At 43.7% G+C, this 21,633-nt stretch overlaps 1 protein-coding gene across 1 annotated transcript; it reads right to left on the minus strand.

The window, feature by feature from the left end:
* Nucleotides 1-710: 710 nt before the first annotated feature.
* Nucleotides 711-16,244, minus strand: plp1a (proteolipid protein 1a; the record flags this gene model as incomplete). The annotated part of the gene is made up of 8 exons (XM_080746549.1): nt 711-956; nt 4,567-4,635; nt 6,537-6,602; nt 6,710-6,783; nt 9,118-9,286; nt 10,785-10,941; nt 12,126-12,312; nt 16,241-16,244. 8 exons carry the CDS (start codon nt 16,242-16,244, stop codon nt 711-713), a joined length of 972 nt encoding a protein of 323 aa, XP_080602675.1.
* Nucleotides 16,245-21,633: the final 5,389 nt, after the last annotated feature.

Raw genomic sequence — 21,633 nt, forward strand, 5'->3', positions numbered from 1 at the left:
ACAGCACAGTATTTTGGGAAGCAAGCTCTAAATAATAATTCTTGGGCTTAATTAAAAAACTAAAACAACAAAAAAACAACAGGAGACAAAAGTTCCTAACTGCCTTGGCATAATCCCTACGACTTCACACCAGAAGACAAAATTCTTTCAAAATGATCAACAGAAAAACGAATTGGTGCACAACAAAAAGATTACTACGGTATACATATCACTGTTTCTCAATGTACAAGTTCAGGAACCACCGGGGGTCAAGAATAGATGGACCTTTTATGGGTCAGTGCACAAATGGACCTCTAAGTGAGTTAAATGAACAATAGGAATATTACAGTGCAGATTGGTGTCCCGAACATAACCCATTGTACACTCAGGAGTTACACCCGCAAGGGTCCACTTGGACCGCTAGTGCAGTGGTTCTCAAAGTGGATTCCAGGGACTTTGGGTTCCTCTAGGCATTGGGATCTAAATTGACCCATACAAGTGGTCTGTAACTCCGACAGTGTACAAATGGAACCAAATGAACCCTAACGGGTTCATTTGGTTCCATTTGTACACTGTCAGAGTTAAGGGGAGACCTTGAAATTTGAGAAACACTGCACTAGTGGGCCCCAGATCCCTAGACATTGAGAACCAGCGTACCAATACTGTGCTCAAAAAAAGCAATCATACACTGGCCGCATTTGAAATGGCTCAACTCAGGCCCTGTTTTGTCATTAATTGTACTCCAGACTTAAGACAGAGGAGGGTGACACGGGTTCATATTGTGTCAGAGCCTCGGAGGAGGAGGGCGTCAGGGAGAGGGACAGGGGCACGGGGTAGGCAGGGTAGGGAGAGCTGAGGGTCCCTCCTCTGTCTCTCCCTCTTCGCAGGGTCCCGTACAGGTCCCAGTCCTTCCTGAGCTCCCTCCGCCATCTCTTCAGGTGCACCTGGCCGGCTGCCAGCTGAAGGCAACTGTGCACCTGTGTGGACAAGAAAAGAAAGGAGAAACACCAGTGGCGGAAAGTAACCAAGTACACATTTACTCAAGCACTGTACGACTTTGAGGCACTTTGACATTACTTGAGTTTTGACATTTTTGCAATATGTTATACTTCTTCTCCACTGGAGGTAAAAAAAAAAAAAAAAAGTTAGTCTATTCAAAATGTAGTAGGTGGATCTGCTATTTTTGAAAGAGTTTGAACAACTTGACTTTTGGTACTCTAATTATATTTTGATGCAAATACAGATCCATCTCGAAAAATTTGAATATTGTGTTAAAATGCATTGCAGAATCATCGAATCATCAATCAAACTGACTTTGGAAACGTCCCACTTTACACAATTACACCGTATTGTAATTTTTCAAGATGGATCTGTACGTTTGTACTTTTACCCCAAGTAAAACTTTTACTTTTTATAAGTTTTTTTTTATAGCTACTACTTTTTTTTAACCCATTTAGGCCTGAACACATTATGACGCAATATTTTATGCTTTAAATATAAAAAAAAAATAGCAGATATACAAGCTCACAGCGCGGCACCGAGTGCCGCGCTGCGAGCTTGTAGATCTGCCATTTTAGAATTTTGACCCGATTCTATAAGTGTCTTTTGAATCCTTCTAAGATTTTTGGAAAAAAACCTAGGTTTCTATGTCATCAATCTGGCCAGCCATCGTCAAAGAAAAGGTCCTTTTCACTCAACTGGAGCTCAGTTAGTCTGTTCTTGAGAGACTACTATGTCAGTGGTTCTCAAACGTTTTTATGTGAAGGACCCCCAAAACGATATGTATTTGGCCACGGACCCCCATTTCAAAATATCTAGTTCCAGGGACCACCCAGAAGCAAAATTTGAGTTACAAACGTTCGCTTTGAAAATACAGTATATTCAAAGATTTGCACACATTTTCACGACTTTTTCAAAAATAGCAGATCTACAAGCTTGCAGCGCGGCACTCGGTGCCGTGCTGTGAGCTTGTATATCTGCTATTTTTCACTGGTTAAAGCAGTCAATAATTCTAGGCCTAAATGGGGTAATAGTTCTTCTTCTACCACTGCAGGACACCGAGTCGCCCAAACGATGGCTCTGAGCCAGAGATGGCATTTCTGTCTTCACACCGTGCCAATACACGGACGCCCACACTGGCACTAAAAGACACACACACACACACACACACTAAACAAAACAAAACGACTGCAGATGTCTGGAGGCACAGCATCAAATACCAACAAAGATCAATCTTTTTAGTATCAACGATTTATCAAAACGCATTTAAAAAATGCTTAACACGCTGCCAACCGGCAATTCACAGAAACCAGCCCTCGCCGCAGGCTAAAGGCTTTCACCAAATTGAATAATCTACTTAGTACGTCGCGAAAAGCTCTTGTTAGTAACACTGAAATGTGTAAAAAAAATTGTTAGTACATTGTTATCTACATAAAGTCTTTTAAAAAGTGTTATACAATAACTACAAAAAAAAGATTCCTAGAGAATTAGACAAAACAGAGCAGCCCTATCTCTGTCAAGCGCAGCCATGCATGCAACAGCAGGGGGAGTCACGTTGCACTTGTGGCTTTTAGGTCAATTAGCACCAGGCTGCTAGATAAGGAAGCACTAAGCACTTTTTGCCATCTCTGGATTATGAGAGAACCAATTACAGACCATTCTAGATCAATATTAAGCTAATTAAACAAGGAAGTCCCTTTTGTCAGAAAGAAACCATTTAGAACTAAATCAAATAATTCATCCTTCTCAATCTGAGGATCATTTTATTCCTTTAACCACTTCGAAGCCCTACAGTATATACTTAGTTATACGACGAACGCCAAAAATACTCGATCTAGAAGCTCACACCGCGTCGATGCGATGGGTTGTGGGCTTGGAGAACTTCTATTTTCATCTGATTTTCGCATATAATGACATGCCCAAAAATAGGGATGCCAAGTTGAAAGTGGTTTAGTCGTCATGAGGCAGTATATCGTCGTTGTCGGGTGGAAAACCTCGTATCTCCAAGTTTCAAATGTGTACGTTCTTTCGCAAAGTAAAGTCCTGCTTCATCACACAAGGCCGTCGCCCAAAAGTAGTGAAAACAGCAGATCTACAAGCACACAACGCCTCGCGCCGTTGATCGGCTGTTTTCACTAGTTTAAATCATTTTTAAAATGATAAATGCCAAACGGACGGTTTTGGACATACAAGGTTTTCACCCGACAACGACGATATGCATGTTTTTATTTTAAAGGACAACTTTTTTTTTTTTTACAACAAGGGTTCATATTTTAGATTGTAAATAGAGACAAGAAAAGATGCGTTAAAATGTTTTTATTTACTGCTTTCTACCGTTTTTGCTTAAAACTACAAGTGGCTATATTATGTCTTTTTAGACACAAGAAGCCAGAATTTTTTTATTACCATTTACAGTAACACTACTAGCCCCCATAAGTCACATCTGTCCATGAAAGATTGCGCTGTATCTTGGGAATGGGCTTATTGTGTCTAAAAATGCATATTTAGTCATCTTGGGAATGGACTTATTGTGTCTAAAAATGCATATTTAGTCATCTTGGGAATGGGCTTATTGTGTCTAAAAATGCATATTTAGTCATCTTGAGAAATGGACTTATTGTGTCTAAAAATGCATATTTAGCCACTTGCCCCCAACCAATCAAAAAGGCTAAAACCACTAAAACGATAGAAAGCAGTAAATGAAAACATTTTAACACTCATCTTCTTCTTTAATCTATTTACAATCTAAAACATGAACCCATGTTGTCCTTTAATTTTATTGTTGTTTATTTGGGGGGAGGGCTGCTGTCCTAGAACGTTCGTAGTGAACCGAACCCTTCTTTGTCCAGCAAACCTTCTCCCTTGACATGTGATCTGACCCCTGGGACAGCTCCCCAGAGCAGGTACCCCCCACCCCCCCCACCCCAATTGGCCCGGCTTTCAAAGCGGGGCCTGACTCCATTGTTGTGGCTTCTACTCATGCCCGTGAGAAAGAGTCCCGAGGTCAGAATGACACAGCAAAAAAGCACGGTCGTCTGCCACCATGGCAACCAGATGTGAGGGACGGTAGTCATGGTGATGATAATCCATCCCCCCTCCCCTCCTCTACCCCACTCCCCAATGCCTCGAGCTGAGCACGCATTTCAAAAATAAATTGCTTGTTTTAAGGCCTCAACCTGTGTTATTTTGTTAGGAGACCGTTATGTTTGTTTGGACTGATAGAAAGCACAGATATACACTAACCTCCTCATATTTACACAACATTTTGGTGATGAGAAAAAAAAAAAAAAAAAGCCAAAGACCCAAAAGCAGCAGACCATAAAAATACTGTAACATAAAAAATAAAAAATGGTAATCTTGGTATTTCAACATCGTTCCGCAAAAACAAAACAAACCGTGCTAAGAAAATAGAAAGTTAAAAGGGTAATCTCGTGGGGAGAGGGAGAGCTTGGTGACAATAAAAGTCAACAACACAGGCAAGACGGTGATGCAAGTGGTGGTGGTGGTGGTGTTGTCCCTTTAGGTCCCTGTGTGTTGGGTGTGCAGTAGTGACGGACGCAGTGACTCCTGGTGCTCCTAACACCGTGCCCCTATGCCCTTTCTGCCCAGATATCGCAGCACCGCAAAGTTATAGGTGGTTGACACGATATAGGTCAGCTATGGAAAGAGAGAGAGAGAGAGAAATGTAGAAAACAAGACAGTAAACAGACAGTTCATCCACTAAATATCAATTTAGACATCAGATTCTTTCCATACAATGGCTTCTGTAATGGAGCATGAAAGTCTAAATGGCCACAACATTCGCCTGGCTGTAGAACCAGCAGATGTTGTTTGGGTTATTAGGGACCGTGTCCAGAGTAAGCATTCTTTGAGTCAAGACATGGTCAAGACATGGATATCATGTCCAGATCAGTCTCTCACCAAGCACATGGAGCATTTATTGATGCCCACGATGTTTGAGCCCAGCAACCGCTGTGCTCGAATGTCAGGTCATGTGCGGCGCTAGTAGCAAAACACAAAGGGATAAAACCCTGAAGAAGACTGACACAGTAGAAACGTGTCTCTCCTTTTCTCAACATGTGCAGCGTTAGTAGCACAAAATAGCCTAGCTGGAACTATGGCAACCACAGACTTCTCATGGTTGTGGTAACGATATAAATTCAGGTCCTAAAATCTTTCTTTCTCAGGGTCCCTGGAACAAAATACTTTGAGATGGGGGTCCGCGGTCAAATACATATAATTCTAGGGGTCCTTGACATGAAAAGGTTTGAGCGCCACTGATATGGAAAACCAGAAAACCGTTTGGATTTAGAAGACATTTAGAAATCTGTGTTCTTCAGATTTGAAGCACTTTAACCTTTATTTTATGCTTTAACTAATAAAAAATAGCAGATATACAAGCGCACAGCGCAGCACCGAGTGCCACGCTGTGCACTTGTAGATCTGCTATTTTAGAAAAATCGTGATCATTTGTCTTTGAATATTTTTGACACGATTCTATAAATGTACCGGTATTCTAAATCCTTCCTTCTAAATCAGTGGTTCTCAAACCTTTTCATGTCAAAATTACCCCCAAAAATTACATGTATTTGTCCGCGGACCCCCATCTCAAAATATGTTGTTCCAGGGACCACCCAGAAGCAAATATTTGAGTTACAAATGTTCGCTTTTAAAAAGATATATATATAAAATAAAATAAACAATAGCAGATCTACAAGCTCACTGTGAGCTTGTATATCTGCTATGTTTCAATAGTTAAAGCGTGACATAATTCTAGGCCTTAATGGGCACGGCAGAACGTTTTTACCATAGCAAAGAAAAGAGAAGAAAACAAAACATTATGTGGACCCGACCCCTTGAGCTGTTGGCATCAGCTGAGACGAGGAACAGAGAGCAATGGTGGGCAGAACTCATCAGCGATGGAGGCCTGAGATGCCTCTCTGCCTACACGTTGAGCGTCACACCAGTCACAGGGGCCACAACAACCATTGTGCCCCGGTCAGGGGCGTCACACCAAATTCTGGGCCCCGGGTACAAGGATTCACTGTGGGGCCCCTGTGTTTTAACTATTGAAAAATAGCAGATATACAAGCTCACAGCGCGGCACCGAGTGCCGCGCTGCGAGCTTGTAGATCTGCTATTTTTGAAAAATCGTGAAAATGTGCGCAAGAAACCTCTGTCAAGGACCCCCAAGATGATATGTATTTGGCCACGGACCCCGATCTCAAAATATTTAGTTCCAGGGACCCCCCCAAGAAGCAACATTTTATTAGAAATGTTCGCTTAAAAAATACACATATTCAAAGATTTGCACACATTTTCACGACTTTTCAAAAAATAGCAGATCTACAAGCTCGCAGCGCGGCACTCGGTGCCGCGCTGTGAGCTTGTATATCTGCTATTTTTCAATAGCTAAAGTTACTAGGGCCCCTCCACCTTGGGCCCTAGTAACTCAGTCCCACTTTCCTACCCCTTGTGACGCCCCTGTGCCCCGGTGCTGCTGAGCCAGTGGCCACGCTGGCACCGCTCCAAGAAGCCATAGAATCGAATCAACTCACCAGTGCCAGCAAAGTGACGCCCGCGCCGGCGAACGCAGCGACATACAGGTCGTAGGTCATCCGGTACTGGAGGGGGGAGAGATCGGAGAGTCAGTGACGGCAAGAAAGACGAGCGCTTGGCTTCGTGTCACGTGAAGATTTATATGTCGGAACTTAACAGACTACTAACTCACCTCTCTGGTCTTACAGATGGTGGACAGGGTCATTCCGCAAGCTTTCCCTGGCACGGCGTTCCAAGGCAGTAGTCCTGTAAAAGAAAATATTCACCATAATCTCCAGCTCTTAAAAGAGGTGGTGCCATGGTTTTGTACTTTTTCTGTTTGGTATGTGTTTATGGAGTTAACATTACTCTAACAGACCCTCATGTGTGGTTATAATGTGAAAAGATTTGCCTTCAAAGTGTATTTTTTGTTTCTTCCTGAAAGCCACAAGTCAAAAGGCCCGATAGAAGAGCAGGGCCATAACGAGCAATGCTAGCCATCCTCTCCACAGCATCCAACAAGGCCAGAAAAGCAAGCGTAAGGACACGTTCCGTTCGTGGCCCTGCAACAATAATCGTTTTAAGAACATTTTTATTTCCTCCGCTATTAGACTTTTTATTATCCCCATGGTTACCTTTTAAATGCTTTTTAATGTTTTTTTATGTTTATTCACTCTCTGTTTTTAACCTGTGTGCTCCTCCTTTTTTTGTGATGTGTTTTAACTAATATGCCGGTATGTAGCTATGGGATATCTGAATTTCCCCTCAGGGATCAATAAAGTATCTATCTATCTATCTATCTAGAAAAACACAGATTTAATGGCATCATAAAATAATCCCCTCCCCTTTTACCATACACCCAACACTGTGGGTGTGGCTAACCCTAACCCTAACCCTAACCCTAACCTCAGTGAGGGAACATAGGGTTGAGGGAACATAGGCATGACCCCCACGAGAACCAGGCTTAATGAACTGGTGGGTGTGTGGCCACATAAATTCACAATTTTAACACTTTCTGTACACTTTTGGAAAACATCTTCCTCCTAGTATAATCATAATACCTGATCATGTGTTAGGGAGGAAAACAATGATGGCACCCCATCTTTAACAACATTTAGCTGAGATTTACTACATGTTATACGCTGGTGTTGCGCGCACAGAGCTGACTGTAGCTGATCTACAAGCTTGAAACATGCTGCATCGTGACATATTTTCCTTGTACGGCAGAGTCAGGATTAAGTGGTTGATTGCTGACAAGCTGAACTGAATACATTACAGTCTGATTCAACATGAAGAAGGCACTCTTATAGCGTGGAGGAGGAATCCCTTCCCCGCTAACGAGTTTGCTTCTTCATCGTGATGATCCTGAACCCTTTCATTCCCTTCAAGAAGCGCCCGCGTCTTTTGATATGACAAAGACCAGCATGACGCCTGGCTCCTTTAGAGGCCTTATTGAATCTCATCTCATTTCTCATTCATGTAGGAAGAAGGATGCCGTTTGATTCATGGATTAAAAAACAACAACAAAGAGTTTATCCTTTACTGCAGTGGTTCTCAACCTGTGGTTTGGCACCCCCAGGGGGGTCCCCAAATGATTTGGGGTGGGGTCCCCAGATGATTAGCTTAATGTGCAACACTATTTTCTCACTCAACACTAAACAAAGCAACATAAAGTTTAAGGGTATAGGGCAGGGGTGCCCAAAAGGTAGATCGTGATCTACCAGTAGATCACCAAGGGTGTGCAGGTAGACCACACGCCATGCCTCTAAAAATATAGGGTATAATTAAAATATAAAATATATGTCAATATGATATCAAGAAGGGCCTGTCAGCTCCCTTCATGGCTTCTAAAGTAGGCAAACCTCCAATACAATACTTTGTTCAGGAGTCAGTAGCATTACAAAGAACCTCAAAACCTACCACTTCCATACAGAATGGGATGAAGACATTTCCCCCAGTATTTATTATTTCCCCCTAAAATGTAACGCCAGTGCTGCTATTCCAAAGCCTTCCTTAGGCCCTCAGCTAAAACATTTTGGATGGGTAGATCATGTTGAGCTAGTCATTTTAAAAGTAGATCTCAAATCAAAAAAGTGTGGGCATCCCTGGTATAGGGGGTATCTGCACATTTCCTTTTCATAAAGATTTTTTTTGGGCTTTTATGCCTTTATTCGATAGGACAGCTAGACTGACAGGAAATGGGGAGGAGAGAAGGGGAGTGACATGCGGCAAAGGTCGTCCGGATCGAGAATCGAACCGGCAACGCCGTCAGGCATCAATGCCTACATGGCAATGCCCATGTGGTATGCGCCTGGACCAGTAGGCCAGTGGGCGCCCTATCTGCACATGTCTTAAGTGACAATTTAAGGACCTTTTAATAACTCTAAAATGTCAAATTAAATATTAATATCGGAGACAGACATTGTGAAAATAGCCGATCTACATGCTCACAACGCCTCGCGATGCGAGGCGTTGTGAGCATGTAGATCTGCTATTTTCACAATAGAACCTTGTTATACAAAATGTAATGTCTCAACTCTTGGTGCTCGTAGAATGGGGGGGGTCCCCAGTTCAAATATTTACGGTAAACCACTGCGTTACCGTATTGCCTGGCGTCGACACACAGCTGGTTGATGCTGGCGGGCGTCTCCGTCAGGTCGTCGATGGTGTGGCAGGTGGCGTCCATGTTGTAGAAGAAGTAGACGGGCAGGGCGGCGAAGGCGAACACCAGCAGCCACAGCACGGCCAGTATGTACGTCACCACGATGAACTGTAACGCACAATGAAACGCCAGGGCATCACAGCTGCTCTCTGACTCTCACACATAGTAGGAGCCTTTATTCAAGTCCGTCGTCACGTTCCCTCTTGGCGCCCACACTCACTCCGCCACAATCACATTCTTTCTCATCTTTGCCCCTTAATCTTTTCTTGATGATAATTGTGCTTCGACATCTCACCGACGATCAAACTCAACCTTAATTTCTCCCGTCTTTTTCCCCCCGTGAGTCATGGAGAGCAAGAAGAGCCAGCTGTCCCAAATATAATCTGCATTCTTATCTCATCAAAATGCTTGACTATAGTGTTGCCGCTAGGCACAGGCCACAGTAAGGCAGGAATTTCATGGAGGCCATGTAGCCGGGGAGCCACAGGCCCAAACCTGTGACGTCATGACATACTTTTTATTTTTGTTTTTTCTATTAATTTGGTCATTAAGGTACACAGAATGAGAGGCCTGCTCTGCCGGAAACTCTGCGAAAAAAAGTTATGGCCATTTGTATATTCACTCCATCGACTTCAATATACAGGAAAGAAACACACCAAAAAAAAGTGGCATGTGAGGGGTCAAACTAGGGGTTCCTGATGATTCTGAATCCATTGCAAGCATTTGTTTTGCATGAAAAACATTCCTTGGGCTAGAAAACGGACCAAAATAACGGTGAAAAGTGATGACTCATCACTTTTCACAGGTTTGAGAGGCTGAAATCTAGCCCAAGGAATGTTTTTCATGCAAAACAAATGCTTGCAATGGATTCAGAATCATGAAGAACCCTTAGTTTGACCCCTCACATGCTACTTTTTTTGGTGTGTTTTTTTCCAGTATAGTGAAGTCAATGGGAAACTTTTTTTCGCAGTGTTTCCGGCAGAGCAGGCCTCTCATTCTGTGTACCTTATTGACCAAATTAATAGGAAAAACTAAAATTTGGAGTATGTCATGACATCACAGGTCTTCTCTCATTTTGGCACAGTGGCTCCCCGGCTAATGGCCGCCGTTGCCCCTCAGTTTGGCCTTGTGCCCCTCAAACCAATGGCATGACCCGTGGCCAAAGTGGCCTTAATGCCCCAGCTGACTGTACCACTTTCTCCTCTGTCTCTTTCTTAGCAATACGTAGACACCAGTGTTTCTTTCTTGTCATGTAGACACCGGTGTCTTTGGTTGAGATTCTGAAATCTTAACTTCCCCCGAGTCCCCATCTTTAAACCAATACAGTGACTTTGATTGGTGCAGGGCTGAGCATGGATTCATCAGATTGTAAATACCATCATTTATCTATTTCACTGCAGATTAAGTTATCATCCCCAACCCTTAAATTCAACATTCTTTCAATGGACTAAAATCTTGTTTTATTTTATGGCCTTCCTGCCCTGGCATTTGGCCTTAGTGCCCTCAAAAAATGGGACAACACCAAAGGCCAAGTGGCCTTGCCCCTAAAATGACAAAATTACAGGCCTGTGACACATTGACATTGATCCGCCTCCGACGCTCTTACCGAGGAACTGAGACAGCGGCCGCACGCCGTGCTCCTGAACTCTCCGAAGGTGTGCCGGGTGGCGCTGGTGGTGTAGAAGCCCTCAGCCAGCAGCATGATGCAGTAGAGGAAGAAGAAGGAGGCCAGGCCATAGATGACGTACTGGAAGTACTGGATGCTGGTGGAAGGAGAAGAAACGTGATCAAATATATCTTCCGTCAATTAACTCTCAAATACCTGGAACGCGCCCGAGTCGCGTTAGATTTTGACCACTTTAACCATTATTTTATGCTTTAACTATTGAAAAACAGCAGATATACAAGCTCACAGCGCGGCACCGAGTGCCGCGCTGCGAGCTTGTAGATCTGCCGTTTTTGAAAAAATCGTGAAAATGTGTGCAAGTCTTTGAATATCTTTGACTCGATCTTTGACGCGACTTCTAAATCCTTTTTCTAAATCAGTGGTTCTCAAACCTTTTCATGTCAAGGACCCCCAAAATTACAGATATTTGGCCACAGACTCTCATCTCAAAATATGTTGTTCCATGGACCTCCCAGAAGCAAATATTTGAGTTACAGATGTTCGCTTTTAAATAGATATGTTCAAAGACTTGCAAAAGAAAATCTAGATTTTTCAAAAATAGCAGATCTACAAGCTCGCCCGCAGCGCGGCACTCGGTGCCGCGCTGTGAGCTTGTATATCTGCTATTTTTTAATAGTTAAAGCATTCAATAATTCTAGGTCTAAATGGGTTAACATGGTATTTGAGATTTGTCATTGAGCCTATCCCTCCTGCAAGGCCAAAACAGTAAGCGTAAGGACCTGTTCTGTTCATGGCCCTGCAAAAATGATCGTTTTAAGAACACTTTTATCCCCTCCGCTATTAGACTCTTTAATTCGATGGCCAGCCGCTAATTGTTTTTGGGTCTATGCAAAGGACTTTTTATTATCCCCAAGGTTACCTTTTTAATGCTTTTTATGATTATTCATTCTCTGTTTTTAACCTGTGTCCACCTTTTGTGATGCGTTTTTAACTAATATGCCTGTATGAGCTATAGGATATCTGAATTTCCCCTTGGGAATCAATAAAGTACTATCTATCTATCCATCTCATACAGTACAGTTTACTAAAGCTATGTTTTACACATCAGAGGTCAAATGACAACGCAGCATCCCCTGGTCTTGGTGGATTTCTCAAGGGCACTTTGGCAGAGATGGAGGGCAGTACTGTAGATAGTACTGTAGCACCAGGCACCCTCCACCGGCCAGTTAAAAAATCAGAATACACCCTCCTGTCTGTCTGTGCCAGGAGACTGGCACAAACGCTGCCCGTCTTCTCTTCTCAGCGACGATGACCACTTACATGTAGGCGAGCGTGATGTAGTCCTGCAGGTTGCGGGCGAAGTAGGTCTCGATGAGCCTCTCGGTCTCGGTGAGAGCCTGGTGCCCGCAGCCGCAGAAGAGGGCGATGCCCGAGAAACACAGCAGGGTGGCGACCACGGAGCAGTAGGGTATCCCGCCCAGGCAGCGCATGCAGCAGTCATAGCAACCTGCGTGAACAAACGCCACACCTCCGTTTAACGCATGGAATGTCATGCCTTGCACATACACTGGAGCATTTTCATACTACATGTACAGTGCTTATGTATACGGTACATGGATAATGCATTTCTCTGCCTTGGCCTGTTCCCTATACAGTGCTTGAAATAGATGTTTTTGAAGGGATTTCTGCTTGGGGTTAGAGCCCCATGCGTTGTAATCAGTTTCACGCATAGAGGTGTGTTGGTTGGTTCCTATACTGAGCAACAGAGGTTCAACAGAAAGATAATGCTCTAATACAGTGGTTCTCAACCTTTTCAGGCTGCAACCCCCAAAATAATCATATTTTAATTGGGGACCCCTCCACCCTGACGAGCACTAAGAGTTGAGGCATTACATTTTTGTATGACACAGTTCTATTGTGAAAATAGCAGATCTACATGCTCACAACATTGTGAGCATAATTGTAATTTGGGGACCCACCTGCCCCCCCCCCCCCCCCCCGACCCTCAGGTTGAGAACCACTGCTCTAATCACTACGATACTCCTTACGGTAAGAGTTCATTGTAGATAGTGTGAAAATAAGTAAAACTATAATTGCATTTTCACCTATATATAGTTTGCCAACCAACCCCCCTCCCACCACACACACACTTATTATCTTTCTTTTAAAATGCCTTATCGGGCCTTTCTATGCAATATGTAGTGTAACACACACCAAATTGCCTTTATGGAAACTAACTTGACTTTGCTTAGATGGCAGGCAGCCAGATGAGATGTCATTGCAGGGATATTTCAGGTACTGTATATAACGGCACATCCATCCACCATAACATACAGCCTCTAGTCTACTTCAGTGGTTCACAAACACTTTCACGCTAAGGTCCTGCAGATTGTTATGGATTAGGCCAAGGACCGGACCATTGGAATAGAGTTACGTTCTGTTCCATGGGACCGCTATAAGAAAGGATTTTTGTTGTCAGATTAGATTTTGTACAGAAATCTAAAACATCTAGGCGTCAACAATGGAGAGCTGAAGCAGTTTGTCCACTTGAGCCCTATAGCATCTCTATTCTGGGTGGAACATTCGCTGAAAATAGCTGATCTATTTATATCTATCTAACGTGTTTTGAGCTTGTAGATCATCTATTTTCAGCAAAGAGATTTGGTGTAGAGGGGGGAAAAAAGAATGCACCAAGTACAGAGCCAATTAACTCAGGTCTGTTTTACTAAGTTTTAAGTCAATGGGTTTTCAAAGTGGGGTCTGGGGACCCACAGGGGTCCTTGAGCGGCTTCCTAGGGGTGCCCAGCCGAGTCAGTGTAACCACGTTAACCCTATATACACATCAGCTATTTGAAAATAGCAGATCTACAAGCTCATTGAATATCGCAATGCGACCTGTTGTCGCATAGATCTGCTATAGAGGGTATGCGCATGCATAAAGTGAATGGCAAATTGAGTGGCAAAGTGAGTTTAACGTTGTTTAATGCAATCAGATAGGACTTTTCTGTTTGGATGTATGGGCTGTCAATGCCAGAAAGTAGTTTTTTGCCACTTAGTAGGCGTTCCCACATAACTTCCGGGTATGATGATGATGTTTTAATCATTTTTTAACAACAGAACTCTTGTATGGCGGTCCCTGGCACAAAATATTTTCAGATGGGGCCAGTCGCGGCCAAAGACATCTGGGAGTCTGTTGAGAGCCACTGGTTTAAGTCAGTGGTTCTCAAAGTGAATTCCAGGGACTCTGTGGCTTCCTTTAATGGGGGTCTAAAATGACCCATGTACGTCTGTAACTGTGACAGTGTACAAATGGAACCAAATCATTTGGTTCCATGCATGTGTACACTGTCACACATGCATGGAGACCTTGACATTTTAAAGTTTGAGAACCACTGGTTTAATTTAAGTAATGTGTGCCAGCCAGCTGCTGCTGCATGTGAGCAGAGCCGCAATGTTTGCTTGGTGCTCTGGTGGCGTATAATATAGCTGTGTTCACCCCCAACCCCCTCCTCCTCCGTCATGTGCTGTTTTGAAAGGCTGCCAGGGAGCCAAGGGCACGGGGATGTGCCGGGTTCTGACCCCGGCTCTCACCCTGACTCCATTCACTGGCCCCTGCCAGCGCGCAGAGTGTGAGAAAAGGGGGAAGGTCACGGAGGAGAGACACAGTCAAAAAAAAGAGGAGAGAAAGAGAGAGAGGCTGCTTTTGTGACTGCGGAGACAACGGTCTTTGTCTGAAGGCTTCGTGGGGATACAAGGGCCACCAATGTCACACACACACAAAGAGGCCAGAGGCACCTCGATGCTGCGCACGCGCGCACGCACGCACGCAAGCATGCACGTACACACAGGGGCGTCACACCAAATTCTGGGCCCTGGGTACAAGGATTCACTGCGGGCCTCCCATGAATGTTAACTATTGAAAAATAGCAGATATACAAGCTCACAGCGCGGCACCGAGTGCCGCGCTGCGAGCTTGTATATCTGCTATTTTTGAAAAATCGTGAAAATGTGTGCAAGAAACCTGACATGTTTCCATGTCAGTCAGTGGTGCTCAAACTTTTTCATGTCAAGGACCCCCAAGATGATATGTATTTGGCCAAAATATTTAGTTCCAGGGACCCCCCCCCCCCCCAGAAGCAAACTTTGAGTTACAAACGTTTGCTTAAAAAATACAAAGATTGGCACACATTTTCATGACTTTTCAAAAATAGCAGATCTACAAGCTTGTATATCTGCTATTTTTCAATAGCTAAAGTTACTAGGGCCCCTCCACCTTGGGCCATAGTAACTCAGTCCCACTTCCCCCCCCCCCCCCCCCCCCCCCCCTCCCCCCCCCCCTCCCTTGTGACGCCCCTGCACACACACACACTCCTTTCAGTGGGGAGCAACAGGAGGAGAAGTGACATTAGGGGAGCGTTCTATGGTGAGTAAGGGGAAACAATGTAAACAAACAATGTGCTGTGCACCACACGCATAGCCTACATACAGAGCAAGTAGACTGGCAGTGCCTGGTACAGTCAGTGGGTACCAGTGCCATTACAGTTGGCCCACAGATTGGGTACATAATACCTACATACATGGTGGTATGGCTGTGTGTGTGTGTGTGTGTGTGTGTGTGTGTGTGTGTGTGTGTGTGTGTGTGTGTGTGTGTGTGTGTGTGTAAGAGAGAGACAGAGACAGAGAGGCAGGGGGACTGATAGATAACAAATGTATGATCAGGCTGTCATCCAGATTACATAATCATATTACACGATGGGGAATAATAACCTTTGCCAACTGAGGTGGTGTAAAAAATGTTGGCCCGCGACTTGCCATTTCATATTAATTTATTTAGAAGCTGCGCGACAAAAACAAGCTAAAGTGAATCATGCCAATTATGCACAAAAAAACCCTCTTCTGACGTACCGTCCCGTGCCCTTGAGATACAGCCAATCTAGTAGCAATTAACTCAACTTAATGACCCCATAAGCCCCGGGAAGCCACAAGAACTCCGTTTTTCAAAGCGGCCTCAGCTTTTATCTCTGGCTCAAAATACAAATGTAGGCCACAGTTTTTTTTCCCCCCAAACAGAAGAAAATGCATAGCAGAGAGACTGAAAGTGATGGTGCCCTTTGGAATTGAGAGAGATTGCGACTGAGAGCAAATGCGACAGGGCTCCTCTGAAAGAAAGTGGCCCTTGCTATCTCAAGCATGAAATACATCTCATAAATGCCCGGAGTGGAGCATCAAGACAAGCAAAGCGCGCATATAGCCGATGGATCTTCAAACCAAAACCAAAAAATACATAACTTTTGATTCAGCTGGCACAATTCATTCGTAGGCTATAGACTGTGCCATCAGAGAGAACGTTAGACACAGATCACTGTATTTAGTGGGGCGATCAAGTTCAACAGAAAGCCAATTAAAAAGGTACAGATGATTTGTTTTTCACTCACCCATGTCTGGATAGGATGCGTTTCACGGGGTCTTGTTCTATAACCGCTGCGTCCGACTGCAGCTGCTCCACTTCTCTGATGATATGCGCAAACTTGTCTCCAAACACCCCCGTATATCAATGTGAAACTATCCGGCTCTGTTTCCAAGCCCACCAACAATGGACAGACTCTGCTGATGACTGCGAGTCCGATCTTAAAGAAACAATGTTGCTTTTCAATGAACTGCGGGCTCGGGTTCAAGGCGGACAATAATGAAGAGGTCAAGGTTTTCTTGAGCTTGGCTGAAATTTACTTTAGTCTATTGTGCGTCAGGCAGCAAGCAGCCAGCAAGCAGCCAGCATGCATCCAGTCATTTGCACAAGACTGCAGTCACTGTGATCAGTGTGATGGCATTGAGTCTTTTATTTTTGAGCCTCCTCCGCATGCAGTGTCTTCTTGTCGTTTGGTTCCTCACTTGTTATCAGAATAAAACGATTATTCCTTTTTAGATGGCTCCCTGGAGTGGCAACATGTTGTGCGTCATTACGCGTAGACTGCTAGTGCTATGTGTGGGATATTTTGAACAATGCACAACACTGACGCTCTAGAGAGCAGGACAAAGGAAGGAGAAGGACCTGTTGCCGTCGACTGCGTTTTTCACCAGAGCCTGTTAGAAATGTTAGTCAAATAAGCAGGAATGGGATGTGATAGGGAATAATAGGCTATACCGTCTATGAGAGTTGGTGGATTTCATAGAGATTCGTTTCATAAAGTAAGAAAATAATAACTGAGACTGAGTTTAGAGTCTAGACTGTAGTCTGCTCTTAGACTGACTGTGGGTTAGCCTACTACGCGACCTGGCGTTTGCCAACGGGTCCGAGGCCCTAAGCTGGATGCAGAATAGATATTCCAAGACCCAAATTTAGAGTGAACATTTGTAGCTCAAATCTTTGCTTCTGACTGGGGGTCCCTGGAATGGGGGTCTTCGTCCAAATAGATATAATTTTGGGGGTCCTTGACATGACAAAGTTTGAGAACCACACATTTTTCAGAAAACTGTTAGGAGTCAATAGCCTACATTTTGTACACAATACACTTTGTCATGTCAACTTGTCAAGGACCCCCATCTCAAAATATTTTGTTCCAGGGACCCCCAGAAGCAACATTTCTCTCTAAATTTGGTCTTGGAATAATACTATTATGCATCTAGTTTAGGGCCTCAGACCCGTTGGCAAACGCCAGGTCGCGCCTAGTAGGCTACACATGGGCAGGGCACAGCAAATTCTAAGGACCAGCTGGCAAGTGGCACGTAGGCTAGCCTTACCACATCATGCTAATCCAAAAAGTGCGAGCTGCGTGGAAAACTGGAAACAGAACGAGAGAGAAGCTACCACAGGGTAGCCTACCTAACCTAACCTACTATGCAACCTGATATCACTATCATGGCATCATCATATTCAAGATTCTCTGGATGAAATGTTGCGTTTTGACAGACTGGCGTGTTGGGATGCTGGCATAACAAAGTTTATAAAGTGGACAGGACATGGATAGAAACGTAGCCTAGATAACAGCAGAACATACAACAACAGAACAACAGTGTCATATGATATCTGTGGGAAATTCTCCAGTGGCTTTTCCCACTATGATTCGAGGAGGATTGCTCGCAGGTAAAACACAAGTGAAATTATGTCACAAAACACTCATTTGAGTTTCCTGAATCTATACTAGTAGGCCCTAGTAGTATTATCCTTCTGTGCACAAGAACCAAGGCAACTTACTGCTGCTGCTGATGTTCAGAGTATTCTGTAGAGGTTTTGTAGAGAATTGGAGATAGTTCTGTTTAAAGATTGAATGAGCACACTATAAGAGACTTGCTTGCAACAGTCTCCAATGATAAGAGACTCATATAAATTAGATTCATATTTGGGGATTCAACACAGGCCTATAAAATAATCTAGAGTTGCAAGTGTGGCTAAGATACATCTACAGTTACTTCATTTCCCCAAAAGTGGATGGGCATATTGCCTTGGGCTTTGCTTTACCTTGTATTGTCTGTCACAAACCCAATTGCTAAAGCTGTTTTCTGTCTTTTAATAGCTATAACCTGATCAAAGACTTCACCGCACAGACATCAAGACAGCTAAAGGTAGGAGCCCTACTGTTCTGTATGTGCTGTGTGTCTTTGTGGTGTGGATCTGATTCAGCAGGCAACTGCTCTCTGTCCTGCACAGTCATGCTGGGCCCTGGCCCCAAAGGTCAGGGGCCAACTGAGAGAGACCCCCTTGGGCGGACTTGAAACGGAAATTTTAATTGCAGTGGTTATATATAAAAAATAAAGTTAGTGAAAGAACATAAATCAGTATCAAATAAATACAAACTAGACAGAATAAAGGACCCAGTATATTAGGGATGGCCAATATAATCGATATGGCAATATATCGCGATATTTAATTTCCCGATACTGTATCGATACTTCAGGCTGTAGCATCGCAAAACTTTTGGAGAAAAAAAAAAGTTCCAGTGCATAGAAACCAATAGAAGTCCAGTCCTGACACTCCGATGCTGTTCAATAAATGAAAATGGAAAGCTTTATTAATGAAATGGTTTTGACTCAATTTGTCCATTGAGTTATCAATATAATGTGATGTACACATGCATATTATTAGACTACCCAGGTGGTACATGGCATGGATTTTCAACTTTACAAAAGAATATGTAAATTCTGTTGAATATCGCAATATGTATCGCATCGCAATATATTGTGATACAATTGTATCGTGACCCAAGTATTGTGATACGTATCTTATTGTGAGGTTCTTGCCAATACCCATCCCTATATTCTATGGTGCCAGGCTCCTATATGCTCTGTTTTGCAAACCTTACATTATTGTAGTACAGTACAGCGCAGAGAGAGCACAGGCTTTTATAGTGAGAGAAAACACAGCTCATCTTGCCAGTAAACTCAGGAGAGGTGCTGGAGCCAAAGGGAACCAAATGAATGAAAAAAGCAGCTGCCTCCGCACATTCAGCGCTGTGCAAAAATCTGCTCAAAATCAGATTTTTGCACAGCGTTGAGTGAGCAGAGAGACTGCTTTATTCGTTCACTGTAGGTAGGGTGATATTTTGACACTTCTTGCTTTCTTTTCCTCCATCCTATGGGACGAAGCTGAGGACGAAAAGATAAAAAAGAGAGAGAGTTATCCTGTGCTGTGTGGGTGGGAGGGCCCGGAGGTAGTAGGGGTGTTGGGCGATATGGTGAAATATCGCTGAGACGATACAATGTCTCCACGATATGCTTTTTCAGAGATATTGTATAGGCCTATTTTGTGATACAATGAGGGAGCCTTATGAAAGATACTGTTGAATTGTTAATACAGAGATTCATTGGAGAATTTATTTAAACTTGCATTTTTGTCTAAATCAGTACTTAGTTCTCAAAATGTCAAGGTCTCTCCTTAACTCTGACAGTATACTGTTTGTATTTGTATGCTGTCAGAGTTACATACTTGTAAGGATCAATTTAGACCTCCCAAAAGGAACCCAGAGAGTCCCTGGACCCCACTTTGAGGACCACTGGTCTAAATGGTCTGTTACTCCTTTTCTTTTTGGTGGTTTTACTGTTAAGTAACTTGAAAAATAATCATAAAAACCAACAACTCAACCAAAAGAATCATGATAAGATTGTGTATTGTTATAAAGCTTGGGAAAATATTGTGTTATTGTATTTTTCCATATATCGCCCACCCCTAGGAGGCAGTCTCGGGTACAGGGTTCCATGGACTTAGGATCTGACCCTGCAGCCTCTATTGCTGTTGCATTGTGACCCCAAGGCTAATTAATCATGTTCATTGACCGTTTTTGGCTATCGAACGGCAGGAGACTGACGTATGAATCGATGTATGTCGTGTCGTGGCAGCTGATTAAGGCTTTCAGATCAGATGTGACGGGCAGGATGGCTGTTTCTGAGTATGATTGGATTGATCGGGTGGTCAAATCAGCTCTCATTTCCCTCTTTCTCTCACCGTCTCTCAAAATAGAACCTCCCGTTTCGCGATGATTTGCTATTATTTCTATGTAAATGTGGCTGATATTCTGGATGTTGTCAAGCATAATGTGGCAGCGTGTGACAGCAGTATCTGGAAATGGTGTAGTGTGGGGACAGGTGGGCGGTGTGTAGCTCAGGGCTCCATGTGGCATCTCGAATATGACCACGGGTAACGTGTCGTTAGTGCATTAATTTACTCACTGATAGCTGATCTTAAAAGTATAGGACTTTGTCAATTAATGGTAGTGGATGTGGCTTCCCTCCATGAGCATCAATAAGGTGGAATTATCTTTAATAGGCCCTGGTATATAAGCCTAATTTTATAGCGCCATAACTTTGCATATTTTTCTATCATTTATAATCTGAAACCACCCATGCTCATCTACTCAGGCTGCGGTATTTGGGTCGGGGCCAATTCCATTTTGTCCACATCAATTAATGTATAAACTCAATACCCCAAAACATCACCAGTTCTCGAGCTGCATAATGTGATAAAGTCAAGTGACGTGTGGTGAATTCCCATCAGGTTGCGCAGAGCAGCAGGGGCGTCACAAGGGGGGGAAAAGTGGGACTGAGTTACTAGGGCCCAAGCTGGAGGGGCCTTAATTATTTTTATACTCTAGCTATTGAAAAATAGCAGATAATATACAAGCTCACAGCGCTGCACCGAGTGCCGCGCTGCGAGCTTGTAGATCTGCTATTTATGAAAAGTTGTGAAAATGTGTGCAAATCTTTGAATATATGTATTCTTTAAGCGAACATTTGTAACTCAAATTTTGCTTCTGGGCGTTCCCTGGAACTAAATATTTTGAGATGGGGGTCCGTGGCCAAATACATATCATCTTTGGGGGTCCTTCACATGAAAAAGTTTGAGCCTAACCCTAACCACTGACTGACATATCATAGGTTTAAAAAAAAAAACTTGCTCAAATCTCCACGACTTTTCAAAAATAGCAGATCTACAAGCTCGCAGCGCGGCACTCGGTGCCGCGCTGTGAGCTTGTATATCTGCTATTTTTTTTATTTTTTAAGCACAAAATAATGCGTTCCCAGTCCAAAATGGGTTAAACCCCCTCCCCCTATGAAGAACATTCATGGGGGGGCCCGCAGTGAATCCTCGTACCCAGGGCCCAGGATTTGGTGCGACACCCCTGCAGAGCAGCGTGCTCGAGCACTAACCCGGTAGAAACATCACTATGTGGTTGCAGGCGAACCGACAGGCTCTCTCGCCCCGACCGGTGAACCCTCACAGATTTTAATTAATGTCACCTGCGTGTTCGGCGTACAGGCTATGCTGTGAGAGCAAGAGAGGTGCAATAGGGCGCCGCGTGTGGTTCTCAACGCCGGGTCCAGGGACCACCCGGGGGTC

This window comes from Nannobrachium achirus, assembly GCF_963921795.1.
Source record: "Nannobrachium achirus genome assembly, chromosome: 17".
NCBI lineage: Eukaryota > Metazoa > Chordata > Actinopteri > Myctophiformes > Myctophidae > Nannobrachium > Nannobrachium achirus.